General features: G+C 42.1%; 1 protein-coding gene across 1 annotated transcript in view; it reads left to right on the top strand.

Annotated features, from left to right (window-relative positions):
• SYNPO (synaptopodin) overlaps positions 1-9,815 on the top strand; it is a 97,742-nt gene extending 87,927 nt beyond the window's left edge. The window contains exon 4 of the mRNA XM_060765453.2: positions 381-9,815. Within this exon, the coding sequence (XP_060621436.2) occupies positions 381-1,394 (1,014 nt within the window). The 3' untranslated portion in view covers positions 1,395-9,815. The remainder of the gene's footprint in view (positions 1-380) is intronic.
• Positions 9,816-13,789: the final 3,974 nt, after the last annotated feature.

Raw genomic sequence — 13,789 nt, 5'->3', positions numbered from 1 at the left:
TGGTTTTTTCATATTGTGATCTCACCCTATATCACAACATATCAAGTGGCATTAAGAACCTTCTTACCCTGGATTAAAGTCATATGTCATATAAAAGCACCACCATTTTTTCTTCCTCTTTTTCTTTCAACCTTATTCTATTGATTTCTTAGAAATACTTATTGCACAATGACAATGTTATCAAATTTTATATTACAGAATTCATAGGTTATGATAATGTAGAACATCCCTGGTTGCCCGGTGAGGAACAGAGAAAGAAATTCTGCGATTCTGCTGATTTTGGGACCACACTTTTTTCTGATTCTCACTTGAGATTGCCCATTGTCTCCTTCCGCTTCTGAGAGAAAGCACACTAACCCTCACCTTTGTTCCCCTCACAGGAAAGAAAGACATCTCTGCCTGCTTCCCCCACATGGACTCCACGGGTCCTGCGACGACAGACCAGCAGTTTAGATGGCTGGGTGAGCCCAGCGCCTCCTTCTGAGCCTGAGGAGGGGCTCCTAGATGCCTTCCGAACAGCCAGCATCACCACCCCACCTCCCCCCATGTCTCCCTCATGGAGTGAAAGATCTCTGTCTCCATTTCGTCAAGAGACAGATCCCAAGTCCAGCCGTCAGATGCAGGTTTTGCTTGCCAGAAACATCATCAATGCTGCCCGGAGGAAGAGCTCCTCTCCCAAAGCTACAAGGGTAGAGAGTTTCCGGCCCTTCACCCCACCTGCCACTTCTGCCAACATGCCGTCCTCATGTGGCAGTCCTAAGAGTGTGGGTAACCATTCCCCAAGCCCACTGCAGTCTCCCAGGCCAGTGAGGATGGAAGGATACAGACGTGTTTCCCTCCCTGTCTCCACGGCTCCTCCACCAATCAGTGCATCATCAAACAACAGTCCCAGGTTGCTAGGCAGCCAGTCACCAACCTATAAAAGTCCACTACAGTCTCCAAAAGCAGTGCGAATGAATGGCAACAAGTACTTCACTCTCCCAGCCAACACTGGGGCTTCACTCTTCAATGCAGCAACATCCAATAATGGCCCAAGAGCAGTGGGGCCCCATTCTTTCTCCCACAGGGATCCAAAACACACAATCCTAGATAGTCACAGAATCTTCACCGCACCAGCAAACATGAGCAGAAAATCGTGTCCCAGTCCAAAGAATGTGGACGCCTGCTCCCCAACTATCACCAGCCCCCTGCAGTCTCCCAGAGTGACAACACATTCCCCAGTGAAGCGTTATACATCCCTGTCACCCACCAACTCAGATATCTCCCTTGACTCTGAAGACTCTGGGATCAAGTCACCCAGTATTCGCAGCTTCAACATTTGCCCTCGAGGTTGGAATGGAAGCCTAAGGCTGAAGCGGGGCAGCCTTCCTGCAGAAGCACCCTGTTCCTCCTAAATGTGGGACAACAGAAGTGAACTAAAAACCAGTCCCACTAAACATGATGAAGCCTACAGAGGAAGGTGCTGGATCTCCAAAAATGTCAGACCTTCTTCCAAGCCTGCCATTTTCTGGGAGAACTTTGAAGAAAAAGAGTAGAACTGGTCAATTCGTGGGAAAGACTTCTCATGGCAGACTTGCCCAAAGCAGAAAGAAATGTGACTGACATTATATCTCAGCACAATATATTCCCCTAGGGACCCTTTATAGTTCCTTCCCGCATTGCTACATTTGCTTGTGTATTTGGCTTTCATGGGCTCCAACTGACCTATCTCCACTGGACTGGAGCCACTAGAGACATCCTTGCTCAAAGGAGATTAATACGGCTTTGTCTGCTTTTGTTCTCTCTCTAAAATATCCTGTGAGAAGAGGACAATCACACACATACAGAGGAAGGCATGCACAGACACAGACCCGCAGCATAATCCCCAGCAGACTGTCAGCAAAAGGCCAGGAGGCAAGGCCTGTGCCAACTTTGTGCCTGCCTTTCATTTTAGTTGTAACTGTTTCTCCTTTACTCTGATGGGGCCACAAGGCCTCTCTGTCTCCACTCCAGCTGCCTGGGGAAATGAGTATAGAGTGTGAAAAACAGAGGGAAAGAAGCCCACTCAGCAACTGTCTTTGCATGATTCCTCCAGATGCAAAGCCTGGCATTATATTGATCAGGAGTAAGCAAAGTGTGGTGCTAGGGCTCCATGCAGCCCCTTTTACATCCCAACCTCTTCTGATTCATTCAAATACCCATTTTTTTTTTTACAAAAACAAATGAATCGCCACTACTGGGAACCTTCAGGAATAGGGATTGGCCTTTTCTATAAGTCATAGGGGGCCCTGCACGGTTCAATATTTTTTTTAAAACCCCAGCTGCATCTAGGAGAGTATTGTAGACATAACTTCTCAGCATCCCAAATGGTAATATCTCAAAAACCCTTAAGTTGTGGCATTGCCTGGCTGAAAAGGAAGATGCAGGAGGGAGAATCATCAGATGGAGCTACAATCATGGAATTCTATCACAGTTTTAAGCATATGATGATGCAGGACCTTGGTTCCCATTTCTGAAAACCAGGAGATGATTTCTGATTCATTCTGTAACTTTGGTCCTTGTTTCTCTTCCGCCCTCTTCTGCAGGGGGTTGGTGAAAGTTGATGAATACATTTGCGAACCCAAAGAAGAAGGCGGCTTTGTGGTGGTATTTTGTCTGAACGGTTAGAGGGGAGAGATAATATTTTAGCATTCAACATAAGAAAGTACAGTGTTGAGCTACCAACCAAGCAATTTTGTTGTGTGCCTTCAAGTTGTTTATGCATTGAAGCCATGGTCCTAATCATGCCCACGGATGTTTGTTCAGCAATAGCAGTAATTGGCATATACCTGTCTTAAGCTGATCTATAAGCAAGAGAGTTTATGTTGTTGGTAGACATGGAGAAAGCCATGACCTCTAGAGAAGCTGATCTTTGTTAATGGGAAGGAGAAGAGTGTTGCCTCATTTGGAAGAAAGTTGCCTCAATAATATGTTGTAACATGATTCTCCCCTTGCTTATCTGTATGGTGTATCACCCCAGATACTCCATCCTTTTGTAATATGGGCAGGATAGCTATTGATCTGTGTGTGTACCCTCAAATATTTTACAGATGAAAACTGGGACACATGTGGCCAAGCAACATCAGAATATGCTCAAGATAGCAAAATTGGGGGGGGGGGGCAAGCTGAGAGAAACTGTAACAGTTTACTCTGCCTGAGGATACTATCAAGGGCAAAAGTCCTTCCCCTCTTCTCTTCTCCCCCTGCTGAGTTAATGGAGTGTAAACTACTTTTGTACTTTGAACTCAGTTGGTAGCAATTGAAGTAAGCTGAGAACAAAGAGGAAAAGTTGGAAGAGAAAAGAGAAACTGGGCATTTTCAAAGCACCTGAAAGAATAGGATGACAGAGGATTACTTAGGTCTGGACCTGCCAATCTGGGATAGTTGGAGAGTAAGGGTCTATTCTAGGTGGATCTATTGATCAGACTTAGGCCCCTTCCACACAGCTGAATAAAATCCTACATTTTCTGCTTTGAACTGGAATATATGACAGTGTGGACATAGATAACCCAGTTCAAAGCAGATATTATGGGATTTTCGACCTTGATATTCTGAGATATAGGGCTGTGTGGAAGGGCCCTTAGGTCCTAGCGTTTTGCTAGCATTGCAAGTCTTCTGATCCACTCAGCTGGCAACACTTGAGTGTCATATTTATTCTTGACCTAAACAACCAAGACATTACATACAACAAGAACATCAGTCCAATAGCCTGAATATTACCAGGATCCAAAAAAACAAAAAAACAAAACCAAAATCAAAACCTGAGATGCTTCTTACAGAGTAATTATTATTTTCCCAGCATTCAAAATTAGCATGGTAAATACAATATGTTAAGACAATTTCAAAGATCTGGCATCCTCAGAAAAACATCCTCTTTATTGTTAGGAGAGGGATTTGCTCCAACAGAGGACAGACGTGAAATTTGCATTTATGCCAGTTTTCTGGAATTATTTCGCTAACTCCACTGCAGCAACAATTTGATCAGTAGATCAGGTTGAAATACAGATATTTTAAGTTGAGAAGGATCATAAACAACCTATTACTGGACCATGCGTCTTGTTGCGGTTCTGACCAATTTGCCAGGCACTACGGACTCCCCAGGCTCCAACTGTCATTATACATACTATTCCTTTATTCATGATCCTGAAAAGAGGAGGATGGGTCTGCCTATTAAAGACCCTCTAAGCCTCTTAGGTTTAAATATCCCAAAGATCCTGTCTGATCTTGGAAGCTAAGTAGGGTTAGCCCTGGTTAGTACTTGAATTAAAGCATTTCAGAGAAAAGAATTGGCAAAATTATCTCTGAGTATTGACTGACTCAGAAAATTCTTTGAAATGTATGGGTTTGTTGTAAGTTGACTGCTAATAATCAACTGCCCTTTCTTATCTGCTTTGTCTTGATGAGACTACATCTCAAATACTGCAGTCCAGACCCACCCCGTGTTCCCTCTTGCCTGTTTGTTGGGTGATATGGTATCATGTAACTGATGCTCCAACTGGCATTGGCAAAGTCTGTATCATGTTATCGCATGGTGGCCATATCAGATGTTTCCCCTAAGTTACCCTTGATCATCCTCTATTTTTATCCCTATAACCTTTAGAGACAAGGATGTAGATTCAGTCTTAATGCAAGGTGAGTCAGAGATCATGTAATGGTGTGCTTTCAACCCCGTCTTTGTTTTGTTCTCGTTTATGTGGGAGATCAAACTGTGTGCATGTGTGTGGAGGAGTTCAAGCTGTGTTTTCCCCAGAAATATTCTGGTGCAAGTAAGCCAAGCTGTTCACGTGGTAGTATCATTGCATTGATTTCCCAGTTCTGCTTCACAAGCTCCAGCTGGGAAGCAAAGAGAAGAAATACATAAGTAACCAGAGTCTAAATCATATTTCTTCTCTTGACAAGAATTGATCCATTTAATCCGTTAGATTTACCTATGTGTTGCCTTGTTCTTCAACTGTTGATTCAATGAGTCTGTTTTGGAGGGATGAACCAACAGGAAGTTGAGTGTGCCAATCAGGCATTACTGGAGCCATGTGGACATCACAGGTATTATTGGGAATGAATAAGATTTTGGTTTTTTTAAAATTAGAGCATAATGCTAGTACAGGCAAGGGCAAACTTCAATCCTCTTGGTGTTTTGGACTTCTACTCCCACTGTTCCTAGCAGCTGGTAAGCTTGCTGGTATTTGAAGTCCAAAACACCTGAAGGGCTGAAGTTTGCCCATGCCTGTGCTAAAATTTAGAGCAGTGATTCCCAACCTTTTTTTGACCAGGGACCACTTTGACCAGGGACCACTCACCAACATTAGTACCAAAAGGGCTTCAAATCGGTTTTTGGTCAACTTTAAATTTGGTTATTTGGGGTGCAAATTCAGAAAATTGCATTGGATAGACCACATCAGCTCTACTTTCTGATAATAACATATGCCATCCAGTAATCACCATCTGCTCATCCACAGAAAACCATAGTTAATTAGCTTCAGCACTATAAGAAGGTTTTGTGAGCCCAGTTGCTTTTGTTGCAATGGTGTAGTAACAGTGAGGCTGCATACCATATTTTAGTTCTTGTGGACCATGGACCACAGGTTGGAAACCACTGACTTTGTGTCTTCTGCAGAAGCAATATAGTGGCAGATTGAGGACAGTTGAACTGTATGTCTCCATACAACATATTATTAAACCACCATAAGATGAACTGGTAGCTGGCAACCTAGACACCTTTAAAAAGCAACTGGGCAAATTAATGAAGGCTGAGTATATCTATGGCCACTAGTTCCTGCAGCATCAGAGAGAGAGAGAGAGCCTCTGTATATTATTGGCTGGGGAATGACAGCAAAAGAGTGTGGTTATATTCTTGTCCTGTTTGTAGCTGCCCATAAGTTGGACATGATGTAAACAGAGCCTGAAAGACAAAGTTCGTTTCAATATGATTCTCCTTGTGTATTTATGAGTTTGCAGAAACAAGGGGTGTGTTTAGACTTGTTGCATTGTATGGAGAAGACAGCAGGTTCCATTCCCTGGATGGGAAAGATTTCTTTGTGTGAAATTCTGGAGAGTTGCTGGCAGGCAGTTTTGAAAGTGCCAAGCTAGAAAAATGTGTGGTCTCAATTGCTATCAAATTCATATGTAATATGGAAGCTCCCAAGCATTTTGCTGAGAAGATCAACCATTGGGACATGGTCGTTTTCTGTGAAGGCTGCACAGATAACAGCCTTGACCAAACACTTATTGGTACTGCTATCCATTGCCTCTTGCTTTCAGCTGCTTGGCATAACTTGGAACATTATTTCTGGGGTGGGGGGGGGGGGGCGGGAATACAGCTCCCAGAATATTTAGGCCACCACAACCATTGGGCCTCAAGACAAAAATGAAGCTTATGAAATCATTTGGGAATGGTTGTGATTGGCCACAGAAGAGATTCATAAGCAGGAAAGTCAACATTTTGCTACTGCAGGGACAGGCATCCTATCCTTGACTCAGCACCATTTGACCACTGAAAGGACGATGTAAGAACACCCAGTGCTAGAAAATGTGTTTGCTCTCCTGCAGCTGTTTGGCTTCTAAGGCGTGGAGGCTAAACAGATACCTTGCCTCTGCTCTGGTTTCACTGGAGGAATGGCAAGAAGAATATCGTATACTGAATCCTACAGCGAGGCCTCTTGTTGTGACTGATTGGTCAAAGCGATACATTTCAGTCCCACAGGCAGGGAGCATATGGTGCATCAAGTGCGGCTCTCAGATAGCCATCTGCTGGGCAGTCAATGTGTCCTTGGGGAAGTAGACATTTGCAGGGTAGGGTGGGGGTTGGAATGAGGAGCAGCAGAGCAAGGAAAAGCGGATAGTGCCCTCTAGAGATTGAAGGCGTGCATTGAATGGTTTTAGTTCTAAGACGAGCACTGTGCAAATGTGTTTATGGGCCCTTTCAGACTACACAATTACAGTGTTAGAATTCCAGTTTAACTGCTAGGGCAACATCCCATGGAACCCTGGAAAGGATATTTAGGACTCTCAGCCAGAGAGCAATTGTGCCACACCATGGATTCAGCCGTGATAGCGTGGAATCATTATGTTATAACCATGCAGTGTGAAAGGGCCCTAAGAAAAACCTGAACATAAAACAATGCTGGTTGGTTTGGTTTCTCAGACAGATAGGCAAAATTTGGTAAAGTTGTGTTGTTGGACAAGAACTGGCAGAATTCACAGGCTCTGAAGAAAACTCTCTGTCAGAGAAGGGTCTGTCCCAGGGAATGATGAGCCCCTATTTAGTAAGTGAAGGAAATGTTGCATGTTGTTGAGTGTGTGAGAAAGAGGTCCCAGTCTGGGTGAAAGGTTTTTTTTAAAAAAAAACCTTGGCACTGTTAAAAATCTTTAAAGACCACACATGCCTGCTTTGGGAACTTTTTAAATAAAGCAAATATATATGTATATTTGAAGTAAGACTCATCCGTCTGCATTTCCAGTTATGGCACTTACACAGGCGAACATGTGGAAAAGAAAAAATGGTCTGAGCCAAAGAAGGAGGACATTGTGCTGGGCAGGGCTCTTGGGAGATGCAGTGCAGCAACATTTAGAGGACCACAAAGTCAATCACGTGGCATTAAACAATCTTTGAGGTAATTCTTTATGAAGCTACATTTAATTTCCAAAGGCTAAGAAAATAGCAAATCCTAAAGAAGGAGCCTGTAGTGACACAGCAGGTTAAACTGCTCAGCTGCTGAATTTGCTGACCGAAAGGTTGGCAGTACAAATCCGGGGAGCGGGGTGGGCTCCCACTGGTAGCCTCACCATCTGTCAACCTAGCAGTTTGAAAACATGCAAATGCGAGTAGACCAATAGGCACCCCTCCAGTGGGAAGTTAACAGTGTTCCATGCAGTTATGCTGGCGACATGACCTTGGAGGCGTCTATGGACAACACTGGCTCTTTGGCTTAGAAATGGAGATGAGCACCACCCCCCAGAGTCGGACACAACTTGACTTAATGTCAAGGGGAAACCTTTTCCTTTAAGGAAGGTTATAATGGGTTCATAGAGGAGGGAGAGGGAGGGAGAGGTTAATAGTGGATGATTTTTCCTTCCCCTTCCTGACATTACATCATTATTTTCTCATTTTCCCATGTGAGGACTCCTGTGAGTGAGCCAAAGAGCTAATTTTCATGTGTTGGTTGCCATCATCTAGCCCTGATGCGTGTCAACTTCACTCTGTCAATTGGTTTTAATTTCATTTCATTTTTTTTGTTGGATGATCATTCCCAGAATTCCCCAGACAGCATGGTCACTAGTCAAGTTGGTTGGCAAATTCTGGGACTTACAGTCCAAAAAGCCATGACTCCCATGCTGTGCTTTATTTCTGCTTCTCAGATAATTCCCTTCACTCTGAGGAGATAATATAGCAGGTAGAGAACAAGGAGAACAAGTATGTTCAATGCTGATAAAATAACTGATTGAAGATGAAAGAAAACACAAAATTCACAGTCCCGCTTTCAGCATCTCATTGTGTGCTTGCATTGATCATACTTAATTCCAGTTTTATGAAGTCAAGAAAAACCAAGCTGTAGGGATTTGTGTTCAGTATCATGTTATCCGTCTTCTTAACATGCAAATAATCCTGCTAAATCAAGTTGTAGATGTAGCCCTGGATTGAACAAGAGTAATTGTTCCCCATTTTAAATGAAACATGATGGGAAGCAGATGGTGATGTGCAGTTTTTCAACACAGTGAAGGAGAAAACCCCGTTATAAAATCAAAATATTCACCCACAAAAAAATCCTCTTAATGGTTTCAGATACAGTATGTAGACATATAACTATTGTGCATACTTTGTAACAAGACGGTTAGATCTGTAACCATTTGTAGGTTGTTCATACAGTTAATGCAAGCTGTTGGACAGACTGTTATGAAATATATTTTTCTGTGGTTATTTACTGGAGTAAGAGAAGCTGCCCAGTTACTAGATCAGAGCTTGGAAATGTAACTTTTAGCAATACAATTTGCAGAATTTCAGGTATATAGGTGGGGGAAGGGAGTTGTCCAAAAAAGTAACTTTTGCAAGCTCTGCATCATTTACGCTGCCTTTCACAGAAACATGACCTGCCTATAAAGTTACAAAGTAAATGAACCAGGGATCACTTGGTTGTTTCTGTGCCTCCTGCTGGTGTCTTCCAGTGCTACCCAAGACATGTCTCCTCCAGTATAAATACCACTGAATTCAACAGAGCTTACTCTTAGGTAAAGGTTTATAGGATTGGACCTTAAATTATTAATACCCCCAGCTCTGTGCTTCTAAATGAGAGGTCACATCTTCCATGCACTCATCTAGAGTCAAATTTCACAGCTGAGACAGGTAGAAGTCTTAAGTTTTGAGAGATCCCAGAAGGATGGATGTATTGCCACTGTTTCAATGAGCAAAATGGTTTCATAGTTTACAAAGGCTTTTGCATACAGGGCAGATGTACAATGTCAGTAAATATTGCTGACTCTCTGGGAATGTCTCCCAGAACACAATGAATAAGCAGAAGGCAGTATTGTTATCCCAGCTGTAATCAGAGCTTAATTCATCAGAAACACCAAGGAACTCCTCCAGGAAAAAACATGTTGTCAATTAACTATTGCCAAGTGTTTCACTTACGTAGAAGACTATTTGTGACTTTTTGTTCCACATGAAGTTCTTATTCATGCTGAATGTCTATAATTGAGAACATACTGGGCTCACACTGTATCCGCACCAGATTCTGTTTGCATTAGCACTTTGCAACACACCTTTGTATAGCAAGCTCCGGAATAAAACCAGAAATTAGCCGAAAGACCATTGTTGTTGTGTCATTTCAGAACCAAAGGATCAGTGAAAGAAGGAAGCTTAGTTTCACCATGTTTCCATATGGTCTCCAAGAGTTTGCTGAAACATGGCAGGGAAGAAGTCTTCCACAGACAAAACTCTTCAGAAGTGTCAGCAAGTGGCTTCAACATCAGTGATATGACAACAGGCATTTAAACTGCATTATATAGTCAATATAGACCAGTGGTAGCGAATCTATGGCACATGTGCCAGAAGGAGCATGGAGCACCCTCTCTCTGGGCATGGCTGCCATCACCTGCCCCCTGCTCACTTGCCCACTTGCCTGCTCGCTTACAATCCCACGCCCCACTTGCCCACCCCATACTTGCTCACCCCCCCCCCCCCCCAGTTTGGCTACTCAATCTCTAAAAGGATCACCATCACTGGTATAGGCTCACATAATGCATTTTAACTGCATTATACGAGTCTACACTGACCATATAATTCAGTAGATGGGGCATTTATGACATCATCACATGGTGGGGGGAGGGGGGGGGAATCATATTATCATGGCATTTAGTCCTGTTGTGTTAAAAAGCAAATTGTATCTTTTATCAGTACCCATCACATGCTGTTGTCTCTTACCTTTTCTCTTGAAATTATCCATTTTCAAATTTATCAAATGAATGGATTCCCTCCCAATGCCCATACTCTTGAGGAGACAGGAAACTTCATTCTTAAGGCAGACCCCATTTCTCCCCATAGGGCCTTCTGCTCTCCCTCCCAATTGTTTTTTTTCCATGGATCACTAACTCTAGTTTTTCAAAAAGGTAAAGAAAAGGCAGGAAAAAGTGCAATTTTGAAAAGTTAGAATAAAGTGAAAGCAAAGTTTCAACCTCCTGAAATAGTGCAATTTCTACTGAATACATTTATTTATTTATTTAAAAATACCATACAAGGATCAGACCACTGAATTTTGGGAGATTACCAGGGTATCACTGCTTTGTAGGACACCGCCCATAGGAATACCCATTCTCCCATATCACCAAATCGATTAAATGTGGGCAAAACTGACAGATCCTTTCCCATGTGTTTTTCACAATTTTCTCCTGTTTCCAAGAGATTCCTGAGCTCAGAAAATGATTTCTCCCCAACTCCTGCCCCCAGTCCCCCCACCCCCAACAAAGCATCATGGATGACAGGAGGAAATCTCCTTGCGCTGCTGTGTGATGGCCTCCGTTTCACCTCACCTCCTTAATGTTTTGCCAATCTCTTTTCCCTTTAAATGAAGACAATGGAATACTCTGCCAGAACAATTCAGAACATCCTTTTAATAGGAAAACTTAAAGTCTAACTAAAGGGATGCATGTATGTTTGCTGTGTTTCAGAGTTACTGCAGAAAATGTCTGTTAAAATATGCCTCAATGCCGCTTTCCAATTTCCAAAAACAGCATGAGGAAGAATGACCACAAGATGGCAACCACAGTTAAGCGCAGGGTGTGGGAGGCTTTGCTTACTTCTGGCTGCCTGGGGAATATGGAAACCTGGCTTTCTCGTGGCATTCTTGTGGAAGGACATGGAATATATAATCATGCCTTTCTCTGTCTTTCATTTCAATGGCTTAGTCTTCAAAGAAGACTTTGCATATATATTATAAATATATGCTGGTTCTATTGATATGAAATGAGAATAAGAATGGAGATAGGCTTTATCAGTAAAACAGTCTGTTGTCCTGAACATTCACAGCAATGCTTCCAACTCCAAGTAGACACAATTTTACTTTATATATGTTTTTCCCTACTTCTATTTGAAAAAGAAGCAGATTGGAAGCTCAGACATTAGACCTAGAATTTATGTTTCAAATTATATCCCATTACCAAAGTGTCCTGTAAAGTTTTTGATGCTGTTACGTATGTCATGTTAAATCTGATTCATGGTGACCTACCAAAGAGTATTCTAGGCAAGATTTATTCACCAGTTTCCATTGCTTTCCTTTGATGCTGAGTAAGGATTTGAGCCCTAAATGGGCTCAAATCCATTCAGGTCTCCCAGAATGATTGCCCAATATTCAAACCAATATGCCATACTGTTTTTTCTTAGAAAGATAAACTACAATTTTTCACAGACTAAAACTTGAACACACATGACTAAGCAACATAACAGTATGCTCAAGATGCTGAAAGTTATTAATGTGGATTAATAAACTAGGAGAGGTTGCATCAGATTGATTTTTACTGAGGGTGCATCTACACTGTAGAAATGTAGTTTGATATTGCTTTAACTGCTATGATTCCAGTTATGGAAAATGGAGCTGAATTTTTTCAAGTTCTTTAGCCTTCTTCCAGAGAGTATTGGTATCTCATCAAACTACCACTCCTAGCATCCCAAAGCATTCAGCCTTTAAAGTGGTGTCAAACTGCATTAATTCTATAGTAAATGCACCCTGAGGCTGACTTCACATCTTCCTCTCCCCTCTCCCACAGTTAATTCAATGCAAACTACTTTTGCATTTTGAACTCAATTTGCAGCTATTGAAGTAAGTCAAAGTCAAAAGCCCCATCTACAATGACCATTTAATGTAGCTCCAAATTGTGGCTGCCAGACAACAAACTCCCATAAATGTGCATGAAAGAAAGCCCTTAATACACATTAGCATACTGTGGTTTCTGTAATCACCACCCAGGCCTCAAACTTGTTCTAAGATTTCCTATGTAATCATCTGCATGGCAAAATCTTTTTCTTTGATGCTGGTTTGAAACTGCATGAAATGGTCAGTGTAGATGGGGCCAAATGGTCAGTGTAGGTGAGGTGTAGATGAGGCCAAAGAGCACATATGTTCCCCTGAATTAAACAATCACAGATCATCTTGTTCTTCTTGCCTTCCAACAAAAACCATTATTTTGCTCAAACCTACACTCTGGGCTGTTGCTAGAAAAGTAATACTCTCTCCCACCTCCGCAGTCTACCTGGCAGTGGGTCCCTCATTGTTCCATTCTTCAAGAGAGAAGCAAAACAAGTGTCACCTTTCAAAACAGCTGTAAACAGTAGGAACTGTTCTCTGAGAGCTTCAGGAAATGGTCCTTTGCTTTGGTTCTGCTGGGAATTTGTTGAAACAACAGTAATGTAATATACATAGCTCCCTCTCTTCTACAACAGTGGATCCACAAAATGGGTAAGAAAAAAAGGAGAGGAGGAAAGGAAGGCAGAATAAGCAACACAAGTGAAGTCATGTATATTTTGCTTAAAGGTATAATTTATCTGAAGCCTGCATAGTCCAACAGCCCACACTATTGTTTGCAATATTTTTCCATGCTTATACACAGAATAATTTTTTCTAAACTGCTGGAATGTGTTGGTTAGATTCTTTCAAGAAAAAAATATGTATGGACCTGGGATTTTTTTTAAACCAGGCAGGTTCAAGATGCTGGTGCTTGTGGACATCTGCTCCTCAAAAAAGGAACTCTTATATGGCACCCTATAAGGTGCGATTCTATCCCCAATGCTTCAAAATATTTACATGAAACCACCAGGAGCAACCATTTGTAGGCATGGGGTGGGATGTTATCAGTATGCTGATGACACCTAAATATATTTCTCCATGCCTTCAAAAACAGCCACAGTTAAGGATATTGTGTCTCCTCTGAATGAATGCCTGGAAGAGGCAATGGGCTGAATGAGGAAAAACAAACTGGAACTGAATCTAGACAAAAAAGAAGTCTGGCAATGTGAATGGTCCTAACATGGCTATTTGGATGATGTGATCAGTGTTAGGACTGTTGTAACATCCCATCTAACAATTGCAGTTCACATGTGAACAAGTACAAAGTGACTTCTCAGAATATGAGCTTAATTCAGATGCACCTGACATACCCTATATCTAAAGAATTTTGTTCCAAATTGATAAGCATAAGTTTTGGTTTTATTTGATTGAATAACTGATATTCTGGGTGAGGTTACATAGAGAATAAAAGGAGCCAAGGTAAAGTCACAGATTAGCCTGCA

The sequence above is a fragment of the Anolis sagrei genome, chromosome 2, assembly GCF_037176765.1.
Source record: "Anolis sagrei isolate rAnoSag1 chromosome 2, rAnoSag1.mat, whole genome shotgun sequence".
NCBI classification, from domain to species: Eukaryota; Metazoa; Chordata; class Lepidosauria; order Squamata; family Dactyloidae; genus Anolis; species Anolis sagrei.
Note: the sequence above shows the minus strand (reverse complement) of the source record. Positions and strands in the feature narration are given on the sequence as shown.